Source organism: Anser brachyrhynchus, assembly GCF_964034855.1.
Source record: "Anser brachyrhynchus genome assembly, chromosome: 12".
In the NCBI taxonomy this organism is placed as follows: Eukaryota; Metazoa; Chordata; class Aves; order Anseriformes; family Anatidae; genus Anser; species Anser brachyrhynchus.
Window position 1 is genome coordinate 19,572,152 of NC_137707.1, and position 25,345 is coordinate 19,597,496.

The window sequence follows — 25,345 nt, forward strand, 5'->3', positions numbered from 1 at the left end:
TAAAAACATTGCCTATCTAGAGCATGTGTGGACTTTTATGAATCTGGAACTCCATTTTTGAGTTTCACGGAACCTGCAATGAAACAGTGTCAACAGCTAAGCTGAATGAACCAAGCCTGAGTGAGACTCTAAGCAAGCTTACTTGGCAACTGGGGTACTGTTAGCTGTCTGCACTGTGAGGGCAGTCAATCAGCCACTGGAAGATAAGGCCATTAGGCCTTCAGCTATAGGGAGAGTTTTACTCCATGAGGAGCTATGGAAAGTGCTAGTCTGCCTGGATGAAGTGTCTTTGGAATTTGCCTAACAGGGAAAAATTATTTGGGCTGTCCTGGCAGACAAATAAATACTGTCTTGGTGGATTCCCGTCCATCAAGAACTGACCAAATGCTTCATAGTAACTCAGTAAGGAGCTAGTAGACAGTGTTAAAGTCTAAATAGCTGTACAAGTCACTTTTAAAAGCATCCCTAAACTGCTTTTAGGTTAATTTCCTTAAAAGTATATATAAAAGTCTTATTTAAAAGGTCTCTCCTCCAATGCTTTTTCTCAAAACTTAGATGCAGCAAGCTGAGTTCAAATCTAAACTACAAAAGTAAAATAAAAATTTCTGTTATACTGGGCTCAGTGCCAGCTTCACAGATGCACTCATTGCTACCCATGTAAAAACATTACAGATCTAGTGCAGTTCTTTAATATGCGCTGGCAGCTGTATTTGAGGCTATTTTAAACAATAATCTTCAAAAATAATTTTCTGTTGAGACTTTGCAGCACTTTTCTCTTGTAGGTGTTTTGTAATACAAGAAAAAAATCAGCCAAACTCTTGTTAATAGCAGTACTGTCATTCTCACCTTCCTCTTTTTTAGCTCGAGGTAAATGATTCAGATACACACTTTTTTATGGGAATATGAAGCATTTACATGCTGATACCAAATTACAGTCTCAGCTCTAGCTTGAAGGAATTTTGGAGTGGAAATTAGTATTTAGAACTGCTCTTTTTCTTTAAAAATGTATTTTATAAGAAACATAAAAGTGCATTTAGATTACATTAGCTATTTATATTTTTAGGTGGGAGTGACAGGAAAATTAACATGCTAGTATAAAAACATGCAATTTGCAAGCATAACGTTTAGAGGCACCCCAAACGTTCAAACAGCAGGCTCTCAAAGGAACAGAAGGCAAAGCACCCCCCCAGCTTCAGCCTTCTCTTTCTCTGAATTGAAATCAAGTCCAGAAAAACGATGTTTAACGGTGCCTGCCCACTTGTGCGCCTCTCAGTGCTGCCCAGGGGGCTCGCTGAGCCGGGAGGGCAGGGAAGGAGCTGCCCTACCCTCGGTTACTTCTCACAAAGGGGACTTGCGACTGTGGAGCCATTTCGAAGCTGGGGCAGCAAGCCTGTGAAAGGCTTTCCAGCCCCCAGCCGCGCGAAGACCCCCTCAGAGGGGCGATATCACCGACCCCCGCGGCGTGATGGGGCGGCAGCGAGGGGCGGCCACCTCAGCCCGAGGCGGCCACCTCAGCCCCGCGGCCGCCTCCCCTCAGCGCCGGGCGCCAGGGGCCGTTACCCGCCCGACGCGGCCGTTCAACGGCTCCGCGCCCCCCCGCTCCCGGCGGGGCGGGGCCCGCAGCCGACCGGGCGGCGGAGCCGGCTCTTCGCGTCCGTTGCCCGCCGGGGGCTGGAGCTGGGCGGCGGGGAGCGGCTCCGCGGCGGGCGCTGGGCGCGGGCTGGGCCCCGCGGAGCTCCGCGCTCGCTGCTGCCGGTCGGCGCCGAGGCCCTGCCTTCCCTCCTTTCCCTCTCCTCCCTCCCCGGCCGCCTCGGAGGCGGGGCGCCGGCGTTCCGGTAGCAGCAGCGGCGGCGGCGGCGGCGGCGGCAGCAGCAGCATCAGCGAGCATGTCCTCGAGCAGGGCCAAGAAAGTGAAGATGGCCACCAAGTCCTGCCCCGAGTGCGACCAGCAGGTGAGGCGTCGGCAGGGGGAGCCGGGGGCCGAGCCCCCAGCCCTGCTGCCCGCCCCGGGCCCGGAGCGGCGGGGCCGGGCCCGCAGCACATCGCTGCCTTCCTTCCTGCTTTCTACCTCCGGCTGCCGTGGTTTCTTGCTGGAGGTTTTGCGTCCTCAGCGTTAACGTGAGGAGAGGTTGGCTGAGCCGTGTTTGGGGGGGGGAGGGAGAAGCTGCTGTGGAGTGCCTTTCCTCTGGTCGCGGTGCGGATTAAATGTTGTGTGCCTCTTGCAGGCGCTGTAACAGCTGCGTTATGCCCGGGGATTTTGGTGTGGCATGTATTATTGTTCAGGCGCTAGTGTTGTGTAGTAGCTAATAATTCATTGAAAATCTGGTGAACTTTGTAATTGGTACAATGTCGCTCGGCCTCCGGATGACTCATGTGGCTGAGGCCGCTCAGGAGAGCGCTCGCTGGGCTCTTGGCTTCTTGGGGGGGGGGTTCAGAGGCAGCAACACCGTGACCTGTGCTGTAATTCCTGTCATTTGGGCCAGACGTGTGCTTCCTGCAGTGCTTTAAATGTGCAAGCTGTGGCCTTATTTGCACTTCAACATCACCAACAGTTCATTTGGTCTGTTATTGTATTCCAAGCTTGTCGTCATTTATGCTTTCTACTTGCGATGATGTTAGTAGTAAAAATAGGCTGGCTTGTTACAGCAGCGCTCCTCCGCCGGAACAATAGCACAGCATTGCAGGAGGCTGCTGTGGGGCTCAGGGTAGGGGAGAAGGCTCTTACATCTAATTATGGGAAACACATTTGTTATTTGATCCTGAAACATGACTGGTGTACACTACCGTAGATATACTTAGAAATAAATTAGAAAGAAACCCTCTCACACCATTTTTCTTTACTTAAAAGATCTTAAAAGGTAATGTTAGTTGTTCCGACTTGCATAATTTTGACAGCATTCCTACTCATCCTGCAGTGGTTTGGAATGTGAAGCTGTGCAGGGCTGTCCTTTCATGTTCTAAGCAATAGATGAACCATTGCAAATGCTTCCATGTTAAGCATGTCACTCCAGTGCTACTTCTGAGAAAAGAAAGTTACGTGCCAAGTTCTGGTGTTTAGTTTGTTGAAAAGACAAAATTAAAAAGAGTTAGGAGTTGAGGATGAGAGTGGCACGTGTGTGTTTACTGTTTCTCTTGGTTTTTAGTTTAATGTAAATGTCAAACTACCAGTGATGGGGAAGGCAGGTAAATATTATAGGCTTTTCAAGCTGATGCTGAAACTTTCACTCTGTTCTGCTCCTTAAAACTAAAACAGATGATATGCATACGTCAACACAGGCTTTTTGTTAGCAACTCTTCTGTAGCTAAACAAAGAATTATGTGGATGTGTGTCCTGCCCTGGCATGAGGATGGCTCACAGGGCCTTGTTTTCCAGTGCCAAGTGCTCTCAGAGAGGACAAGAAGTAAAGCCTTGCCCTACTGCACTTAGATCTCAAAGCTTCTTTTGAAAGGGAGATTATTTGCCCCAGAATAGCTGGTTCAGGCTACTAGTCAGCCCTTTGCAGAGTGTGGGGGAAGTTCTCATGTGACACTTCAGTACAGGCATTTCCAAAATTCTGCTATAAACAAGGATTTTGCATTTGTTTCTGATTTTAGTGTTCAAGTGGTATGCATGGAAATATTTAGACAGCCACAAATATTGGAGTATAATATTGAGTAACACTTCTTAGGCTTTTAAACTTTTTTTTTTTGATGACATTTAGATGATATGTTATTGCCATTTAGTGTCTTTTTTTTTGTTTGTTTGTTTGTTTTAAGAGAAGTGTTTTGATCATATTTTCACCACCAAAGCACAGCTCTAGTAAACTAGGGAGTCTGGAATACTTGCAGTCAATCATGGGAAATAATACTACTTACCTTTGGGTAATCTTTCTTGTATGAGAAACTCGATTTATTTTGGCTGGGTAAACACTGAACAGAGTTAAAATAGTGTTTGTAGGACTATGTTGCCATAATAATAATTGTTACAGGATCTTATGTGTAGTAGGTCATTTTCAAAGGATAACCGATAGACTTCAATGAGTAAGTCCCTTCCCACCTAACCTTGCCTGGAAATGACACGCACATATCTAAGTGCCAAACATTTAACATGACAACCGCATTGCTCTGTTAAACATGGTGAAGTTCATTAAAAAAATACTGGGTTTGCTCCAGCGCTCTTTGATTGTTTTCCCCCACTTTGTTTTAAGGCTGAGCCCAGAAAGGTGGAGAGACCCGGTTTGTACTAGCAATCCTGCATCACCTTAACAAGGCAGGTGACCGTCTGCTAGGTAGTGTGGTGCGATATCTCATTGTTCACATGCCAATATAAGAGTAAGCACGCAGGCAAGTCTGATGAGTTTTAGAGGGTAAAATAAATAAATAAATAAATATTGCCAGGGTTAAATAAACCTTGACTAGAATTGTTTTTAATGTTAGCGTTTACATTAGAGGGAATCAAAATGTCTCCAGTTAGTTCAACTGAATCAAAAGTTGATTTGTAAGCTGTTCCTAAAGTGAAGTGCAGGAGTTAAGATGTGCTGCAGAAAGCAAAGTTGTTTCTTTATTCTGAGTAGCTGGTAAGTTCCTCTTTAAAATTAATGTACTATTTTTACGTTTGTTTTTCTAGCCATTAGAACATTGGAAACTTTATTCTGCGTGTCTGGTAAAATTCAGCAGACAGTCGTCATTCTGTACTCCTGGTTGTTTCAGTGGACAGTGGCAAACTTGTAGAGACCTGTCATAAAGAATTACCTTTGAGAAATTACCTCCTGCTTCTTTTCCCTGCTGTCCTGCTTCAACATGACTTGATTTTAATGGGTGTTATTTTAATCTCTTCTAGATCTCTTGTTTATGCTTGCTTTAATTTGTGTTTTCAGCCTTAAACCTAATCAAAGTAATATGGTATATTCTTTACTGCTTTAAAATATCTCAGAAGATCTTGGCTTTAAGTGAAGATTCTGGGTTTTGTAATTTATCAGCCTTGCTTTTTTTAATTGCTCAGAGTAATTTTTTTCTCATGGTTTGTGTAATTTTTTTCTCATGGTTTGTGTAAGTGTGGCATTTCCATTTTTTTCTCATCTTGTTTTAAATTGTGTGCTGGGGGGAAAGTACTGCTCTGGGCTGCTCAGCTGGTCAAGAGAAGCTCTTTAGCCTCTCAAACTCTTCAGTCTGCAGTCAGCTTTTGACTAGCCATGGTAGGTTGTTTGCATTCGGGATTAACTAGGGTGTTCTGTGACTACCTGGCCTTGTCTACAACCTGTTGTAGGTTGTGGTACAAATGCATCCGTGTCGCTTCAAGCTCTGTTGTGCCTCCTGTCTAAAGCTGCTCTGCTTGCAAAGAGCTGGTTTTGAACGTTTCTGAGGTTGAAAGTATTCAGAATGTAGTGGCAGTTTTAATTTACACTTTTTCTTTCACTTTTTTTTTTTTTTTAAGAAGTGAGGGAAGCAAAACTAGGGATGGCTTATTGTTTTGACTGGGGATATTTGAGAGCTCTGAAGATGCATTTCTATTCTAATTCACTCCAGTTTTGGTGCTTTCCATTTTCCCTCACCCTCTTTCTGACAGCCTGGGGAAAAGGGCTTGGAGTACAAAATGGTCACAACAGCTATACATTTCAAGCTTGGTTTCTAACTACTGCATAAAGAGAAGGCTTGCTGGGTGGTTTTACCAGTTTTGAATACAACTATATAATGATCCAGGCCATGGTTTTTCCGTACAGATTAAGTATGAAGAGGTATCTCTGAGGGTGCAATGCAAGCTACTGTTTTTTTCATCAGGCAGGAATTCTGTCATAATTTGAAATGATCTGAAATGCTTTTGTTTTCCCAGGTTCCTGTTGCATGCAAATCATGTCCATGTGGCTACATATTTATTAGTCGAAAGCTCTTGCATGCGAAACGTGCTGAGAGATCGCCACCCATTGCAGGTAATACTTACGAAGGTCCAGAAGGAGGGGACAACAGCTCTTTCCCTTTATTTCTTGGAAGCAAAGAATAGAATATTTTATGTGTCTGTGTAAATTGGCTGGTGTCAGTTCACTTTCTTTTTGAATTTTTGCATATTAGATTTAATGTTTCTTCAATTTTGAGGGGGAAAGTCTGGTGTTTTCAGTCTTACTTCCTTTGTACTTGTGATGTTGGCATTATCCAGCTGCTCACATTAGTCACTATGCAAAATAACTCCTTACAGAAAGCTTTCTGTTAATCATGTTTTGAAGATCAATGTCTAGATGTGCCATAGAGATCAGATTTCAGAGTACATGCTGATTGAAACTGGGCTTTCTGAAAGCAGTAATCCTCTTTTTTGAAGAAGTTATGATAAATTGTACTTATTCATGAATACAAGAATGGAACTTTGTATAAAATTGGGAGTATGTCTGATTTCAGACCAGGTGTGTCTTGCTTTTTTCTGCATGGTTAAATTAAAAAAAGAAAAGTGATTTGTTTGTGTCCAACTCACATGTCTTTTGTTGTTGATGTGCATGTTTAGATATTGGTTGAGTGTGCTTTCTGGCATGATTAACGTTCTCTTTATGTTCAATTTCTATTAGTTCCTGAAGTCCTAGTAGGATTTAGTGAGAACAGGCACCTGTTGGGGAAGATGTTTTTGTTTAAACAATCTGATTTATACTGTTTTTTTTTTTTTTTTAATTATCTAAGAGGTATACAAAAATAAGAATTTGATACTTTTAATTGCTATTTTGAGGGGTACTTGTAGTTCACCAGCTAGTAGGAATTATATGATCTTATGCTAGATAACTGAACTTTCAAGGTGGGACAGGTAAAAGCGAAGTCCATAGTACTGTCTGGAAGGGTTGGTCAATTTTCTTTTCCCCTCTCCCCAGCTGTTTTATTTAAAACTTACCAAATTAAGTTGAAAGCCATAGCATCACAGTATAGTAGAGCAAAGCTCCTGTATAATATAGCTTTTGTATTAGCATTAGTGACAAGTTAACCTGCTGTCCAGTTCATAGCCTGTGTCTACGTGAGATAAATGAGATAACAAGCAAAAGGAAACTTGATTCCCCAAGAAGATATATGTGTCTGTATTGTGCTCATATTTTTACAATGCAGTTACTGTAGGTGCTCCAGCCTTGCAAGCGTGCAGCTGATTTGTGTTGAATAGCGTGCTGTGGTTGGTATACTATTTTCACTACCCAAGCTCACTAATCCGGACTTAACTTTCAAGTGAAACTCATGTGAATACTCTTTCTCAAGTGTGTAGGCAGACCTGTTCAGCATCAAGTAAAATAAGGCTTTGTCTTAGGCTGGGTTTGGTGGGGGAGATGTGCTATGTAATATGACATCTACTGATAGCATCATTGAATCAGTATCTCGATTTGTGTGAGCAGGGGGAACAATTTCAGTGTTAGCGTCAAAAGAAGTAGCATTTCACTGTTCTGCTCTGTGATGAACTACACACTTTTAACTTTTTTTTTTGTTTTTGGACTAATGGAAATAGATGCAGTGTACTGTCTTGATGGCTGTGATCTCTATTTTTTCCACCATCTTGTAATGGGAAACTAAGAACTTGTTACACATCAGCAGATGTCTCATGTTGCAAAATGCTATCTGCATTTGAAGTAATTAAAGGTTTGATCCCTGTAATCAAGAAGTGAAGTATCATTCTGCATTTGACACCTTAATTTCTGTATGGATATCATGCAGATGTAATTGTTCTGTAAAGGTACAGACATCTAAGATATAAAGAAAAAAAATTGTTGGGAGGGGTAAGCACTAAGAGTAAGTTAAGAAGAAAGTTGAAGACAATCATGGCTCACATCATCTCTCTTCATTTGTGCAGAAAACAAGAGTGAGGCCAAAAGGAGACGAACCGAGAGAGTTAAGCGAGAGAAGATAAATTCTGCAGTAAATAAAGACTTAGAAAACCGAAAGAGATCGAGGTCCAACAGCCATTCAGATCATAGCAGACGAGGAAGAGGAAGACCTAAGAGTGCCTCAGCCAAAAAGCATGAGGAAGAAAGAGGTATGAGAATTGGAGACATATGTTCATTGTTTTTCTTATTTCTATGAAGATTTTTTTTAACTGTTGTGTTATCAGTAAACCTTTACAAACAATGTAACTAGTCTAGTCCTGTCAATACCCTGTGCTATAATATGGAGAAGGGTCTTTTGCACATACGTAGGGACCTTTGGTTTTATGAAGCTTCTGTGCCTGATTGGAACAAAATTTAAAAGATTAAATCAGTATTTTTAGTCACTGTACCAAGTTTCATCACACAGGTTGAAAGCCATGGAACTGCAGTGCTTAGTGTGTGTGGGGGTTGTTTTTTTGTTGTTTGTTTGTTTTTGTGGTACCACTGCGCTAGATCACTAGGACAAACAAAATAATGATGCTTGTTGTCAGAGAGTAATTAGGATGACTGGGTTGCTTAAAAAGTTCTTGAAACTCTTTAGGGGGCCCGAAGTAATAAGGACATCTTGAGTCACTACTATGACTTGAAGTTTTATCTCATGTTTCTATAGAATAATATTCCAGAGGAAAGAATGCCTCTTTGCTTATTAAGGTGCCTTGGTGATCTGCTGTTTTTTAGTCTTTATAGAATAAAGAGACAGCTACATGCACTTGAGTAATTTTGGCGCCCTTCAAGCATGTGGCTATCACCTACGACTTCTGTCTTTTAAAAGCCTGTTGGCATTGCATTTGCTATCATTGTTACATGTGGCTTACTGATGTGTGTATCTTCGTAGTTTCCCTGTTATTGATCCAAACTGGACTTGTCTACATACACCTACAGGATCATTTTGAGGCATTTTACCATCAGTCTAGTTCAAACACAGCTTTGGTTTGAAACTTCTGCAAGCTTGTTGGGTTGCATTATAAAAGTAAATCTTCTTTCCTGGCCCTGAAAAAGAGGAAAGCAATTTAAGCAAAGGAAAAGATCCATACTCTTTGTGCATGCTTTGTAGTCTCTGAAAAGCAGGAATTTGAAAACAGAAGGAATGGAAAACTAGGCTGGATGTTTTTGACCTCTTGCTGCATACTCTGAAGTGTGACAACGTGCCAGTAATCTGAGGTGGAAAACCAGCAATACAAATGCAGTGAGGTCTTCACGTAAGAGCACATATGTGGTTGTGCAGTTTTTGTCATTGTTGAATCTCACGTGAGAAGATTGCCTTCATCTTCTCGTCCTGTCCTACCATGCCCTTTACTGGTACTGCAATTACTGCTACTGTTTCTTCTTTGACTTCTTCTGCAGAACCAGGTACAGCGCTTGGGTTCATGCCCACTGGTAATATATTTGCTCCTCACCAGTACAATACACATCATTGGCCAGGAATAAGTGGGCTTATGGTATTTCTTACTTCTGGTTATTGGGCAGATATATTTTTTTAAGATACGAATGGCTGCAACGGTTATAAAAACGCATTCAGCAGAGCACTCATCATCATGTAAGCAATTAATATAAAACAAGTTAACATTGACTTCTCCTTTTTTGTGGTTTATGAAATTGGCTTAGCTGCTATGTGGGGAGTAATTAGTGGGAATTTTAGAAATATTCTTTCTTCTCCGTTCCTGCTGCTTGGTAGTATTTTTTATGTAAAAACATGCTAAGCAACTTTAATTCTACTCTAGTCAAGGTGATTTTTGCATGACTCACACTGCTAGTCTTTGTATCAGTCAGCATAATGTTGGAAGTGTTCAAAGTCAGGTTGGACAGGGCTTTGAGCAACATCATCTAGTGAAAGATGTCCCTGCACATAGCAAGGGGGTGGACTAGGTGACCTTTAAGGGTCCCTTCCAGCCCAAAGAATTCTCTGATTCTGCGGAGGATGGCTCTGGAGTGTGAGACAGTAGTTTTGTGTTAGACTTCAGATATGTTATTTCCTTGCTGAATTATGTTTGTAGGATATTTTGGGTACACTTTGCTTGCCACTAGAAAGTGCTTCTCTTCCTCACCCCCCACAAAAGACTTGAAAAGAGGCCATTACTTGCAAGGCTCCTAGATATTTGATGCCTGTTAGGTTACAGCAATGTCTAATGAATTTGTAGAACAACAACAGGTGGACAGAGAATAACTGAATTAAAATAGCATGCAAGAGTAGATAATTTGTCCATTTGAAGACCACCCAACTGTGAAAATTTCCTTCCTAAAAAACACCCGTGACATCTGTAGCTTTGCTTCCCTGCTTGGGTAATGCTCTTTTCATACATAGTCTTTTGTTCCCTGTTAGTCTGTGCCTTTGACTAGTTCTTTTGTATCCTTCGTGACGGGTTCGCATTAGAGGAAAGAGCTGTATAATTCAACAGCAATTAAGGTAAGAAGAATAGAAAAAGCAAAAGAGCTTTTTAAAATAAGGTCTTTTTCCTGCAGATTCAGTAAGAAGGAATAGGGGAGGAGGAAAGAGGAAGCAGACATAGATTGAGGGGATATGGCAGAGCTCTGGGACCCAGAGGATACTTCTATAACATGACAAAGCCATGTGATGAGCCTGCAAAACAGGAGCTTCTCACTGAAGGCTTGGTTTGTTGAAAATATCCTTTTTTTTTTTGTCAGAAATGCTACGATATATTTTGAAAGTAGAAACGCTTCATAGTAATCTGATTTCGATGCTGTTTTGGTATGGTTTTGTTTTGCTGTGTGGGACTGCAGTACATTGCTAGGCTGGTTATCAGGCTGCTGTCTTATCTAGGTAACAACCTTGATTGTATTTAAGAAGAAAGGGGAGGGGAAACATGTAACAAAACCACTCCAAAACTGTATGCTTCAGGAAGTGGTATTGGTTATTCTGTTCCTCAGAGAGGTTACCATCAAGTGAGACTCTATAATCGGAGTGGCCTACAGCCTAAATAAAGGAGCGAATCTTGTAGAACTATTACATTGTGGTACTGTGATGCTGCTTAAACTGAAGTAGTAAAATTTCTTGACTCAAGTTTTTCCTTCCTTTCCATCCCTAGCAATTTCCTACTGCATTATTTGTGTATTTGCTCACCCAATGTGCACACTTGAAGTAGTATTCTGTCTTGGGTAGCTAGAAAGAATTCTTAGAATCGAAGCACTTTGAATTTTGATTCCATGCAGAATTTGTGAGGAGCGAGGGTCCACATTTGTTTTATGCACTGGTGACAATTTAAAGGGCTGTAGGTCCAGTGTGTTGGGTGGGATCTAGGGACGTGAGACATGCTTCAGAAAGACTGAATGTTTTCACCTAAGTAGCCTCTTAGTTGTATAGCAAAATACTTGATATTTTTAATGTCTTAAAGAAATGGTACTGTGATTCTGTAAGACAGTCTTTAGCTAATAATAGAGAAGTGAGTCAAAACTACTTTCAGATAGGAATGTGAAGTGGAAAGTTTTAATAGTGTCTGTAGAAACCATGGTATCCTATGAATAGCATGTGATGAAACGTCAGCCAGATGCAAGCTCTTCACTGGCTACTGATGAGAGCTGAAATTGTCTTAAGAACGCATAAAGCTTGCAAACCTGTGTTAATTCCCAGTACTGTTGGATATGAAGATTTCAACTGATTCTTCAAAACTGAAGTCTATCAGAACTAGCCAGTGCTGCAGAAGGGCAGGAGAGAAGGGAAATCTGGGAAAGTTTGTTCGGCGAAGAAGTCTATAAAGTTAACATTAAATGGATGAAAAAATTAGTAGTTTTAATTTTGCTGGGTACTGACATGTTCTGGTGGCGTCTAGGTTTGTTTGGATCAGGAAGTCTGAAAAAAGGGGAGGGTTATAGATATGAAAACGGAAAAGATTAGTGTGGAATAAGTAGTGTGTATACAGCGTCTGTACTCAGAACAACTCCCTGCATTGTTAGTTTGGAAATGGTGGGAGGGAGGAGGTGGAGCAATCCAGACTGTGTACACGTAGAAATAAATTTGTCTCAAACTACAGGGAAGGACTTGTGGTGAAACTGTTTCTTAGCTTTCATTTCAAACTCAATACACTAGAGAATATTGGTTTTTGTAGCCAACGAACCAACAGAAATCACTTGGGTTCCAAATATCAAACGTGCTTTGATTTGTAGTACTTTGCTACGGCAAGTTTCATGTCTGAAGTTTAAATGCTGATATGTCTTGGTGTGTCCAGTCTTCCCTGCAGATAAAGGTGAAAATGTATACGATTTAAAGTTGCCTAGAAATCTTTAGGTAGAGGGTTTTGTTCCTAGTATCTAGATCAGCATTTAGTCAGAGCACAGTGGTAAAGGACTTTTCAGTTTCTCCCACTTAGTAATTTAACACATGCACTTGACTTCCCAGGGAAGGGAGGCTGTTGGAATGGTGTCCTTGTCTGTAACACAGTCAGATGTGAAGCCAAACGTAAAGATGCTGTTAGGAGTATGAACCCAGTAGAGGAATAACAGTGTGGGTAGGTGGACATGAAGGTCTCCTCCAACCTAGATGACTTTAAGATGATCAAGTCAGACTGTCACTGCAACCTACCAAGTCCCATCACTAAACCGTGCCCCTTAGTGCCACAAGGACAGAGGAGGTCTTTTTTCCACGTGGTGCTTTTATGTAATGAAATGCTCTCTCTCTTCTCATTAGTGAAGAAGGGCTTGGTGCATCCTTGCAAAAATTTTTGCACCTGAGCTCAGGGGAACTTACTGTCTTTTGTGCATGCTTTTCTCTGACTACGTAGGTACTATGCTACAGGTTTTACTTGGTCAGAGATGAACAACTGTTAGCTTGTTGAATAAACACCATTACTTTCCAATCAAACATTTGTATTTCACCTACCCATTGATGACTTAAACGTCTAGGTGGAGCAGCCTGTCAGAGTGTACTGCACTCAAAAAGTATGCACGTGTGCGTCTGTGTTAATGAGACAAGGGTCAGGTGAACATCATATTCTGATTGCAAATTAGTCTAGGGCACTTTGGAACTGGGAGTAGAAATGGAGCCCCACAGCTAGACACCAATTTTAGAGCTGTGTGTTATATGTGTTTCTCTCATCTGTGTCTACACGCCTGGTCTTCAGCTGATAAAACTGTTTTAGTTTTGTTTGCTTTCTTCTAATGAGTCAGATACCTGGGGCTAGCTAAACTGGAAGGTAAATAGGCATGACCTAGAGTAAATAGTACTTATGAAAGTACTGTTCTATAAGTTTTGTCATCTGCTAATGTACTTGAGCACCGTGGTGTGCAAGCTTCTTGATGGGTTGCTGTTAGGCGTCTGTAGCCATGATCTTATCTGGGATAAGACTGAAAGTCTCCAGTATAGAAAGTCCAGAAATGTTTATGGTGACAAACTGGGACCCTGCCTTCTGCCATGTGTCTGCCAGTTGCACTTGGTCACTGTAATTAGTGTCTTGGGTTTCTGTTACTTGGATGTAAAATAGGGGTATGAATGTTGTATTTAATCAGGATATTGTGAAACATTGTTTTCTAGGATGGGGGCTGTTTGCGTAAAAGACAGAAAAAAAGAAAAAAACACCACCAGGAAACCAAACCCCAGAAAAACTGGAGGAACACTTGAATACAGTTTTGTGCCAGGAATCAATATAATGTTAATGACTCATTTTTCCTTCATCATTAAAGAACAGAAATTCAGTCAGTCATTTGGATGACTAATTTTGTGACTCTTCTAGTACCTTTGTGTTCCTCTCTCCCTTGCTTATCTCTCTCAATCCCTCCCTGCATAGGAATTGTCTAATTTCTTTTCAGTTCCTGTACACCGTTCAACATTATAATAATGCAAGTTACATAGTAGTTAATTTAACTTTAGATAATGGAAAAAGCTTCTAATAGTGACTTTTTTTTTCTTCTACAGAGAAACAAGAAAAAGAAGTTGACATGTATGCTAACCTTTCAGATGAAAAGGCCTTCGTATTTTCAGTGGCCTTGGCGGAAATAAACAGAAAAATTATCAATCAAAGACTTATTTTGTAACTTGTAAGCACAATCTGATGCATTTATATACGGAATGGCTAGCATATTTCCAAGGTGTCATGGACTCTCAGAAAGTGTGTTGTCTGCACCAAAAAGGACCATAATATATCCTGTTAAAATTCTGCTGCTGTTCTTGGAAATCAAATTCTGTCTCTACAAGTCAGAAAGAAAGTGCTCTTGAGATTGGGCTATGAAAATCAGAAAGCAGAAGTGTTTTATGCCTTGAAGACAAATGCTAGACAAATGCACAGAGAGACTGCACACTTGCTAGAGCACTTCTTTTAGATTTGCTGCCAGAAATGCAATATTTTAAATATTTTCAGAAAGAAATGATTTTCATTTAAAATTATATATTTCAGATTTTTCAGCTGTATTTCAGTTTACATATGTACAGTTCACCTAACTTTTTAATAAATGGATATTCCAATATTTTATTGAACTGGAAATTAAGTACATTTGTGATATTTAAAGTGTGTTGGTTTTAATCCTCTTAGAAATCCGGTATTCATTGTAGGGATGACTTTAGATTTGCCTTTTTTTTTTTTTTTAAATAGATGTGATATAATTGTAATACGAAGAAAACTCAAGCCATTTCATTTTGGAGGATTATTCTGCTTTACAAATTTGAATTGTTTATGAATTCTCCCTAGAAAAGGGTTCCCTATTACAGAAAGTTGTTTTTTAAAAAAACACGTACTTTTTGGGGTCAGACTCCTGAGGTTTGAAAGCTAAATGCGTGTATTGTGACTGTTTGCTGCGCGGCTGCTTTGTCCAGCTGGTAAGTACTTATCCTGTATTCTTGGCCTATCCTTTAGAGGAAAGGAAGAGAAAATAGTCGTGGTGTAGATTGGCAGCTAGCATCTTCTCACTAGTGTTTCCAAGAGATGAGAATGTGATGGTTAATTTTACTCTCATTGGCTTTTGTCATTTTTCTAAAAGTATAGTTCTTAGCAGTTTTGTCTTCGGACTTTTGATGGTAAATACCAAAGCAAAACTCTGAGTGTGGAAAACTGAGCTGTTTTGATAGAAATAGGTTCTGGGAAAATATTCAACAAAGTAATCATTTTGTTAAAGTGGAATAGTGCAATTTGAGCTGAAATTCCTACATTAGCATGTATTTCTTTCATTTTTTAAAAAAAAAAAAACCCAACACCTCAAACACTGTAAAACCCTGAGGGAAGAGTTGTGGGAGGCAATCACATACATAAAATCTGACATACTTGCTTTTTATCACCTTTCATTTACTCTCTTCTAAGAAGGGGTGTGCATTTAAATGTCTTGGTTTTTCTGTAGTATTACTCATGCTTTTTGTTACCACGTTAATAGCAAGAATTACCTTGAGAAATTCTGCTACAGAGATGATCTCTGGAAGCAGAGAATTTTATTAACAAAGCTAGACTGTCAAAGTTTGACAGTTTTAGTTATTGTTTAAAGGAAGGAGCTATGTTTTGAGTTAGTTAAGCCACAAGGGACATCTTAGATGCAAGCTTTGTAAGCAGAAGCAGAAAACACAAAGTGATTTTTAATTCTTAATGAGTAATTGGGGTCCTTTTTAACAATGGAGGAGGGGGGTGGGTGTAGAAATGCAATTAAACCATTAATCTACGTTTGTCTTTATTCCAGTAAATGAGAAAATGTGAACAAAAGACCTACTTCCCTACATCGTATAAACTTCTGCTTTCCAGAACTGTAGCCTGTCACAGATAAAAGTAGTAAGGACAGATGAGTAACTCTTAATAATAGAGAATATGTATCATAATGCCTATTTGCATGGTAAGTTTTTAAAGTCAGAATGACAAAAGGGAAGTTCTCATTTTGCAATCTTAAGATACAATCAGGTTTGTGTTGCTTCTGTTGTCAGAATGAGTTTTACTGTGTTAAGAAGGGATAAAGAGAAATACTAATGTCAAGCTGTCTTCGGTGCTTTAACCTGAATTCCTACAGGTTCTTTCTGCTCCTATACATGGAATTAAAGTTCTACTAATAGATGTTATTTTCAGAGGACTGAAGCTAATGTTGTTAGATGTGATGTTAAGATTATTACATTTAGATTGGTACCTTTACTTTGCTGTTAAGTACTGAAAAGTCATTCATGCCTCTCAAAAGTGCAAGGCCCAGTTTTCCTCTTCATTGGTGGAGAATCTTGAACCAGTAGTTAAATTCTATTTCTGTACTTCTTTCCTTTGTCTTTCCCATGTCTCTGCTGTCAGTTCTTTCACAGTTGTGGTCATACTATTTTTTTTCCCCTTTCTGGCTTCCACTTTCTTAAAGGAAGCTGTGATGTAAGCAGGTAGTCTTGAAAATATCCCAGGGGTGGGGTGGTTCTCTGTTAGTGGACCACGATGGATTTTGCAAAGCAAGAGTCCTAACTGTATTTTCCCACCAATGAAAAACAAACCATTGTTTCATAGCTAGACAGGACACTTTTGGCACCTTCCAAAAGCCCTGGTAATTTTGTAGCTGTAATATCCTAAGACATAGGTTCCTTGGAATATATTCAGTGACTGAACGGGAAAGTGTCTTGTATTGTATGAAATAGGCATCAACAAGATGGAATCTCAGGAGCTCTTTCTTTGTGTGTTAGAGCTGATCAAGGGATAAAAACACTGTGGTAAGTCATTGTAATTTGTAATTTTAAAGTGTATTGCATCTCAGTCTACAAAATTAAAATAAAGCCAATGACAGCTTAATGATGAGAGAGTAAAATCCTGTGTATTGCAGACTGTTTGTGCCTGTTTTCACGGTAGCTCTGACTTGGAAACTGCATATTTTTCAAGAAGCAAGCATAAATAACACTTCAGGAACTAACGGATGCATTTTTTTTTACTTTAGTTTCAGTGAGATTATACGGCCTGCCCTGCCTTTGAATTTTTTTTGGTTCAGTCTGACTTAATCTGCATTTCTCCAATCTGCAATCTGACTTCATTGCATTTTATAGCATGAGGCTTTGCACAGAATAGGCTTGTTTGAGAAAGAGTCAGTTAGGCTGCATTTTTTTTTTCCGTTAACTTGAAAGAAGGTATAACAACTACAAAAATACTGGTTCACCACAATACCACCTCTATGTTGACTTATCTGTCTAGATAAAATTTATGTTGTGAACTGAATAGTTTAGGATTTCACAGGAGAACTGCCAGCTTAGAAACCACCATCTAACAAGCTCTATTTTTCAGCCACTTTTCCTTTTCTGAAGAACTATACTTCCTGTGTTTATATAAGCTTGTAATAGCATGTCAGACCATCAAGTGAGTTCACAGCTCAAATTGTGGCTTGAGGTTTCTGCATTTACTCTATTCTGCTACTAGATGGCAGCCTTATTCTAAGGACAGTTACTGTATGTTCAGGCATTAGTACTATTGAAAGAGCATAGTATTCAGTTCTCAGTGGAAGCACAATGAAATGTAATCATTTTTATTTAGAATGTCACTTGCTTGTCCGTAACTTGAGTTTAAAATCATGCTAATAGGTGCTTCTTACTATCTGCAGTGACAATAGATATCTTCAATTGTTTTGGGAGGTTAGCTCTTGAACTGTGAAAACTGGAGAGAAGTAATTTGTCAGGAGCACAGAATAACTCTGAACATTCAGGTGGCAACTTAATAAAAATGGTTTAAGGAAGCTCTTCAGCTCTCCTGAAGTCGTATCTATCTATCTGTAGACAGATATAGCTATAGATAATATTTTATTTGGTAAAATTTTACAGATGTGTCTAATATGTTGTTTTTACTCCAATAGTGTTATAACTGATTAAAAGAATTGAAAATAGGACGAGGGAAGGAGAGTACTTTGCAGGTTAGAATCATCCTTTGGCAGGACAGAAGGATTTACAAGGGGAGACTGGAGTTCTGAGAGACTTGCTTCAAATGATGCTCAGGTCACAAATGAGGTCTTCGGGGTGGTTTTGCTTAGTGCTTTTGAAGTCTTTTTGTAGCTGGGGTTGTCTTTTTTTTCTTTCTTTTTTTTTTTTTTTTTTTAATGTGAAACATGCATGGAAGCTACTAGTAGCACTGTGTCCTTCCCTTGGGTGCTTAGTGTCTTACTGCCTAACAGGACATAGTACTTGCCTTTTGTCCTTCAAGATACTGATAACCTGTGAATAAACCTGTGAATAACCAGAAAGCTATCTTAAACCACGATTTAATTTAAACCTCTCTGAATTGTTGATCTTGAGCATATGATTCCCTTACATGCATGTACACATTCACGTATTGCTCGTACTGTATTTTGTATCTCTAAGCACTTCTGTGCAAGTGTTTTGTTTGAATTAGTGTTTTTAAAGCAAATCTCTTGATAGTCTCTATTTCTGGTACTTTTGTTTGTATCGTGGAATGATCATGGGGAGCAGGAACTAGATTGCTTTCAGGAGAAATTGACCTTGAAGATGTCTTTTAGCTGTTAGAGGGTGCTTGATCTTCAGGACCTGGTCTACCTCTAGCAGATGCTGGGCTCTCAGTGCCAACTGTTTAACTCTGTAGATTTCCTGTTGTGCCATACTTCTTGCTTATTATGAAAATATAGCAAAACAAATGAGTTTAACCAGTACTTTCAGATGAGTCTAAAAGCAGTTGATCCTTCAAAGTATTTACAATACCATCAGTGGTATGTAGTAGGTTTCCTACTTTATTTCAGTATGGATTCTGGTAGATATCCTCTAGCAAATCTAACTAGCATTTTAAGATGTTGCTTTCCCTAGTTGTTTGCCTCATCCCCCTTTTGGAGGTTGCTACTTAAGTAGTAGTGGTGGTAAGACAGCTCTAATAAGCAGTAGAAACATAAATATTTTTTTCCCCTTCTTTAGGCCGTCACATTCAGAACTCACTAATAGTTACAAGATTCTAAGTCTGACTGCACCAAAGCTATGTCTGATTAAATATTCTTTCCATTAGGAAGAAGATGTTCAAATTGATCTAACACTGCAATAACATACTGTGTATTTTTAGTAGATATTGTGAATTCATAATAGAAAGAGTCTGTAAATTAATGTATTAAATAATATGGTTTTTCTGCTCTTTAGATAGGGTTGTTCACAGCTGCTAGCTGTTGAATTAGATTTGCAATCTAAGTAAAAAGCAAGAAAATCATTAGTTAAAAGGCAGTGGAAATGGATAAATGCGTGTATTTCTTTCTCCAGGGAAGAAGAAGAAAAGCAAAAAAACAACCAAAAAAAAACCAAACTAAAGCTGCTTTCACTGGAGTTGTTCAATTTCAAGTTCAAAACATGATTCTCAAGAATCGCTTGGTATCATCATGCAGCATATTCTCCAGGAAAGAGTCAGGTACCCTTTCCTCTTCTTTTCCTCCTGCCCCTGCAAGCTGCTTGTGGTGGTTCTTAGCTTTGTACATAGAACTTGAGCTCCATCTTAAGAAAGTTAGTTTACTGCCTTCAGTCTTCTACTGTGCGCTTATTTCTACTGTAACTTAGTCTTTAATTCTGTCATCAGGATACTATTTTTAGTCCTGAACAATGTTGAAGGCCATAATATGTTAAGAACAGTGATTGTTCCAGATACTGGGAGTACAAACATAGGCCAGCAATCTTCCAAGTCTCAGAGGGTTTTATTCTGTGTTGGAATAAAGAGCTTTTGAATGTTTTACTGAATATATCTTGCTAATAAAGAAAAATCTTCAGACTGACATCTGAGTTGCTTTATTTGGAGAATTTGTGGAACAGAATGTATGTTTGTGTGTACATGCACATGTGAGCACTAGTAGTGATTAGCTGCATGGCTGGAGTCTGTGGAGATGGTCTGGGTCCCAGCTGCTGAACCTGGATAACAGCAGAGAAATGTTTCATTTCAAGTCACTGAATGGAAATGGAGAAGCCTCATTTAGATAAATTTAGATAAATACTAATAGCTGCATTCTCAAGGATAGTCAGTAACTGTCCTGATACAGAAGTGTCCTTGGATTACTCATGAATCTAGTTGCTTGTCAATGTATTTTCTTTCATTGTTGCTCATGCCAATTTTACGAAGATCTGAGTGTCTCATCCAAAGTATATAGGTTACATTTCTTGGCGCTGACCAAATTATGAACTTGGCAACTTCTGTGATGTTGCTGACAACATTCACAATGCTGTCTACTGGCACGGAGTTACTTAGCAACTGTGAAGCTCACGTTTACATACAGCTCCTGTGGGTGCACCTACATGTAGTTTGGGGAGGGGGGGGAAGAAGGGTTAAAGGAGTTCAGAATTTGCAAGAGGAAACATACTTTAACAATTTGTATTGTTCAGCAGTTTTGACTTTGAGACTGGTGGCACTTGTGTATAGGAAAATAAATCTTGTAAAATGTTTTGTCTTAAAATCTTTATTAGATTGGTTATATATTGCAAAAACTTCAGGGAAAAAAAAACATCTACCAACTATATAAAGATCAAAACCATGGCAAACAGCAGGGGATACATCCTTCTTTGAATGTCTGTGTTATAAATGCATTCCTGGGAAACAAAAGTATTATTTGAACATTGGAAATCTAAGCAAGTCAGAAAAATGACATAGGTATTTTAGACATGTGTCATGATTATATTAGATAAATTATCTCATAGATTCAGTCGTTATTTGCTGCTTGTCAATTTACTACTTTTTTGTTGATCAAGCTGTAGTATCTTAAAGGTTTTTTGACAGCTTGTACTCTTTCTGCCTGCAGTAATCCTAAAAAGCCCTGTGACTTAAAAGGCCACTGGGAGGCTGTTAGTGTAAATAATTACATTAATCACAATTTCTGGGATCTCAGGCATGCAGTTCTCATTATTAGCCAGTGTAAGAGCTGCAGTGGAGCTTCCTTATATAGCAAAAGGAAGGAAAGTAATTGTGGCTCATGCCTTACATGAGGGGGAGGCAGAGACCAGAGTGACTGGGCAGGAAAGCTGTGTCTGGAAAAGAGCAGGACACGGAATGGGTTGGGAAAACAACACAAGTCAGGAAAAGGCAGGGCAGAAAAGGAAAGGAAGGTGTCAGTGATGGAGAGGATTTGACTGGAAATTGCATGGGATAGAGGTTAAGCTAGACAGAGCTGGAGAAGGGTAGAATGAAAAGAACTAAGCATCGGTGTGTTAAGGCTGCTAGGGGAGATACATGGAGATCTTCTGTGGGGTATTGCGGGGGAGAAGGCAGTGCATGGGTTTCAGGTCTCCAGAGATGTGAGGAGAAGAAGAGAAGTTTGGCGGAGGAGGGAGAAATGAATGGAGAGGTGCTGCATTTATAGAAGAGAGTAAAAATAGTGCTGCTCAAACTGTTCTGAATTGAGCAGTTCCTTTTTTTACCTAAAAATTAGGTAGCGTGACCAATGAGTGCTCCAAAGCGTATCTTTTTTTCTATGTTGTTTGGGTTTTCCCATCTATATCCTTGGTTGTGCATTTATTGGGCTTTTCTCATGGTTATGAGCTACTGGGAAACTGATTCAGACATGATGCGAAAGGTGAATGAGATCCCCCACCACTGGGAGTGGTGTTGGGAGTGCTCATCCCTGTTTTGCAGTATGTTTCTTCATTTTGAATTGACTCTGAAAAGAAGCTTTTCAAGGATAATCTTGAGCTTTATCAGTGACACTTTTCTTCAGGTGAGTGTCCAGCAATTCATATCACCAAAGTTAAAATACATCCAAAATACTTATTTCTGAATTTCAAACTCAAATGTAAAGAATCCTGAAAATCTGTTTTCTGTATATATGTTCCTTACACATACAGTCTTGGTGCATGTGTACTTAATGGGCCTTATTCAGAGAAGTTGTGTTCTTTAGTTAATAGAACATTAAACTTAGAGGTTGCAATTGCCACCTATGCTGTGTGACTGCCTCAGAGAGGTCAAGAGGGTAGGAGAGGGTTGTGTCAATTGAACGCATTCTTCGTGAAGTACAGAATAGTGCATGTGCTAAGTGGGAGCTTGATAAAATCTGTCATCCAATACAAGTGGTAGCCTGCATATCACATTTTATTTCTTCCAGGAGTCACTCTTGATCTGCACTTCTCACTTTTGTAGGCTTTTTTTTTTTTTTTGTGAGGGCAAGTGGAGGAATTCTGGTTTCAGGTTTTTGCAAAAGGCTACCTCTCCACACTTTGTAGTATTTCCCATTAGAAACAAGCTGTTGGGCAGTAAATCCGTTATGACAAATGCTTTGCAAAGGAGAATAAGGTAAAAATAGAACAATTATTCCTACTTCTTGCTTTTACTGTACATTCCTTCACTAGTGGACACTAGAAGGCTGCAGGGACTCTCTGCCTCAGCATCTTGAACTTAGTTGTTATTGCCTGTAGGGCTGACCTGTGTAACAAGGGTTTGTGCTATACAGAAGTAAAAGATACTTTCCCCAAATGTCCCCCATCCTTACAGAGAAGGCTTGAATCTGTTCTCTGGACCTTCTTTAAGATGATTAAAGCCAGGTGTGCTATGCGATATGATGTGCTTTGCACAATTACCTTTCCATGTTGCCAGGAGAGAAAGATAGTGAGTTACTTTGCCTCCTTAGTTTGATTTTACGGTGGTTGTAGCTACTTTTCAAGCATTTACTATGTAAGTTGGCTTTCATGAGTTTATACAGCCGTAGACATTATTCCCACCTGCTTTGGTAAATGGAACAAAAGCAGAATAATGAAAGAATGAAAATCTTCTGGCAGTTGTACTTGTGTTAGCGCTTTGCAGGCTGGATTCACTCTAGTGCAAATCTGTGGGCTAATGAGGTTAAAGTGGAGCTGAAGATAAAGCCCAGTAGATCCTATTCTTTTAAATGAAAGCAGCCTGTCTAAGGCTGTCTCTGCTGGTGTTTTCCTTCTGAAACAGTAAGAGTGAATGCTGCATGTTTAAAAATGGAATATAATTTATGAGCCTTCTAGTCTTGGAGATGAGTCCATGTGTACCTAGGATTTAAAATTTAAAATTAATATTAATGAGGTGGGGAGGCTTTCAGACCTGGCCTTTACTACTAATCCATTGCAAGTTGAGCAGCTCTAGAAATGCACTGATGCTGGCACAGACACAACCAGGAGTTGACTGCTCTTTGAAGATGCATCATCAGACAAAACAGTCACGAACTTCTGAATGCGTGTCCTGATCAGATACACAAAGAATATTTCTGATATCAATACCCTGCTGGTTTTGTTTGCATTTTCCTGCAAATGGTCCTGTATGCTGGCATTCCATTCAAGCTCGTTGCATGGATGGAAGAGTAATGAAAGGGTAAGTTGTGGGTAGAGTTCGGAAATCTATTTTGGAAGGGGACTGTGAACTTTTGGGTAGATGTTTTGGGCATAGCCATGGTGAGTTTAACTGGGCAGCATCAGTGTCACTAGTTCCCTGCTCCTGATTAATAATATTGATAAAAAAGGCTCTAAAATATTGAGGTGGTACAGTAACTCTTAGCAGTACAAAACAAATTCCCCAGGGACTAAAACTTCTACGTATTGATTTTTTTTTCAGGAAGGAAGATACTGTGTATTAACTGACACGTTAACAGAAAATTTCAGCTAAGGAATGTTGTTTAGGTTATACATTCCATGAATGTAGGATGTGTTTGTGGAGCAATGAAAGTCCTCGTAATTCACAGAGCCTGAAGCTGGGAGATGAGAGAGGTCACTTTAAAAATGCTGATCCCTTTCATTTTGCAATGTATTTAGTGCAGGAATTGGAGTGTCAGCAACTGGCTAGGGAAGTTAGTAATACTTAAGTCTCTTAATGTTACCTTTTTTTCGTTTCTTGTTCTTTGCTCTGAGTTGCACTGATCTAGTTGTCAAACACTTCCGTTTGCTGGAAAGAAGAGTTTTTGGAGTGTGAGTGTAGCAGATTGAAGGAGTTGCTCTGAAAGCTAAAGAACTAACCTTGATCTTGATTTCATTTGTTGGCTGTTACTTGCATGATTTTTGGAAAACTTCTGCATTTATTCTAAAAGTAAATGACATCTCATGGTGTCTACAAAGCCTATACCGGAATACCTATATTCAAAACGAGCACATTCCTTGTCTCTAGCTCTTAGTATTTTATAGGGCGAGAGACCAAACTGTTTCTCCTTGTATGTAAAATCCACTAGAATTTTCTCTAGTACCAAAGAAAATGTAGCCCTGTGTCCATTGCCTGTTTTCTGGCCATGTCAGTACACTTAGTTTTGTGAAAATGGGACTGTTTGCTTATTGTGGATGGAATATTATGTAGCTGCCACTGTTTTGTTGCTTTTGATACCTTTCTGAAAGCACAGTCCAGAATCTGTATCATAAGATATGAAATGACAATGGAAATGAAAAAAGATCAATTTTTTTTATCAAAAGATGAAATAGAGAAAAAGCAAAGCTAGTAAAGCTTATCATAATAATTATATTCTTAGTTTTAATTAATGAAAATACTGCAGGAAAGTGTTGTTTTACACTACAGTTCTGTATTTAGATCTGCTAATGGAAGGTTGCAGGCTGAGCATTGCTTGTTCCGGACTACTTGCCAAATTTCCTAAAGGATTCTCTTTGTCATGCAAGCTTTCCTCCATGGCATGCCACTTACATGCTGTACATGCCTCTGCTGCCACGTTAAGTAATATCACCTCTTGATTAAATCTGAAGTAGCAACATGATTATTTGTGCTATTGGAAAAAGTCATAAAAACACCTTTGTTTTTCTCCTGGACATAGACATCTCTGGACTCATGCATTAAAGCTCTACACCTTTTGAATAGCTGTAGTTCCATATCCTAGGAATACTGCTCTAAGTGCTTCCATAAACCCTGTAACAGTCTTACCATATCCAGGCACAATGTCTCAGCAGCATTACCCATTACTGCGTGGAAGACCTAACATTTTCTTGTACCACTCTATGGAGCCAGCTGGTGTATCCTAACATTTTGGGGCAGTTTTGACCTAGAATTCTTGGGTTGGTTCTGCCTTTTAAAAGTGGGGAATAGTAATAATAGATTCTAAAGCTCTAAAAACATTCTGGAAGCTAGGAAGGGTTTAACTCAGTCTTACAGGTAGAAAAGGCAAGGCACAGAGCTCAAGTTAAAACTTATTCAGTTGTCTCGCAGTCGAAATGGGCCTCAGATTTATGGAGGTTTAAGGCCAGTGTCTCAGGCAGCCTCAGGTTGCCTGTGTCTCATACCAGCATGTCAGACTACTAACTTTTTGGTAGAACTACCTCACCTCTGTGGGCTGCAGTCAAATCATCCTGTACCCCAGGCAACCCCTGGCCTTTTCACTTGTTGTTGAATGGCCTAATAAACTTTCCTTGTCAGGCAGGTTGTTTTTTAAAAAAAAAAAAAAAAAGTTTCAACACACTAAGCATGGCCATCTCATCTCTGGCTTTTGCCCTGTGAGTTACTCAATCATCCTAATTCACTTTTTTTTTTTCTTTTTTTCTGTATTTATTTTTTCAACAGCATATTGGTCATCTTGCTTACAACCTCAAGTGGAAACGAAGCACTTGTTTTAGCTGTGAGAAGGGTAGCCAGATCTATACCCACCCTTCTGGACCTGACATCTCTTAGGTCGTAATGATAAAGGTACAGTATCTTCTCTCCATTGCTTGCCTGTTTATT

General features: G+C 39.6%; 2 protein-coding genes across 5 annotated transcripts in view; both read left to right on the forward strand.

The window, feature by feature from the left end:
• Positions 1–1,613: 1,613 nt before the first annotated feature.
• Positions 1,614–25,309, forward strand: LOC308176791 (UPF0547 protein C16orf87). 3 transcript variants are annotated; one of them, XM_080552997.1, is made up of 4 exons: positions 1,614–1,952; positions 5,810–5,906; positions 7,784–7,966; positions 25,187–25,309. In XM_080552997.1, the coding sequence occupies exons 1-4, from the start codon at positions 1,887–1,889 to the stop codon at positions 25,237–25,239; spliced, it is 399 nt and encodes a 132-aa protein (XP_080409123.1). In that variant the 5' UTR covers positions 1,614–1,886; the 3' UTR covers positions 25,240–25,309. The 3 variants fall into 3 exon arrangements, with proteins under 3 accessions (XP_080409123.1, XP_080409124.1, XP_080409122.1); XM_080552998.1 differs by lacking the exon at positions 25,187–25,309 and adding an exon at positions 18,970–19,472 and having other exon boundaries at positions 1,615–1,952; XM_080552996.1 differs by lacking the exon at positions 25,187–25,309 and adding an exon at positions 13,720–14,267 and having other exon boundaries at positions 1,676–1,952.
• MYLK3 (myosin light chain kinase 3) overlaps positions 25,182–25,345 on the forward strand; it is a 30,046-nt gene continuing 29,882 nt past the window's right edge. The window contains exon 1 of one of the 2 annotated variants that reach the window (XM_080552942.1): positions 25,182–25,309. In XM_080552942.1, coding sequence (XP_080409068.1) covers positions 25,301–25,309 — 9 coding nt within the window. In that variant the 5' untranslated portion in view covers positions 25,182–25,300. The remainder of the gene's footprint in view (positions 25,310–25,345) is intronic. The other variant, XM_080552940.1, reaches the window with a different exon arrangement.

Bases quoted from the DNA above. Each gene is read 5' to 3' on its own strand.
- LOC308176791 (XM_080552996.1), top strand. From the start codon at position 1,887: ATGTCCTCGAGCAGGGCCAAGAAAGTGAAGATGGCCACCAAGTCCTGC. The intron at 5,907-7,783 runs GTAATACTTACG...TCATTTGTGCAG, and splicing joins GAGATCGCCACCCATTGCAG to AAAACAAGAGTGAGGCCAAA. The intron at 7,967-13,719 runs GTATGAGAATTG...TTTCTTCTACAG, and splicing joins AAAGCATGAGGAAGAAAGAG to AGAAACAAGAAAAAGAAGTT.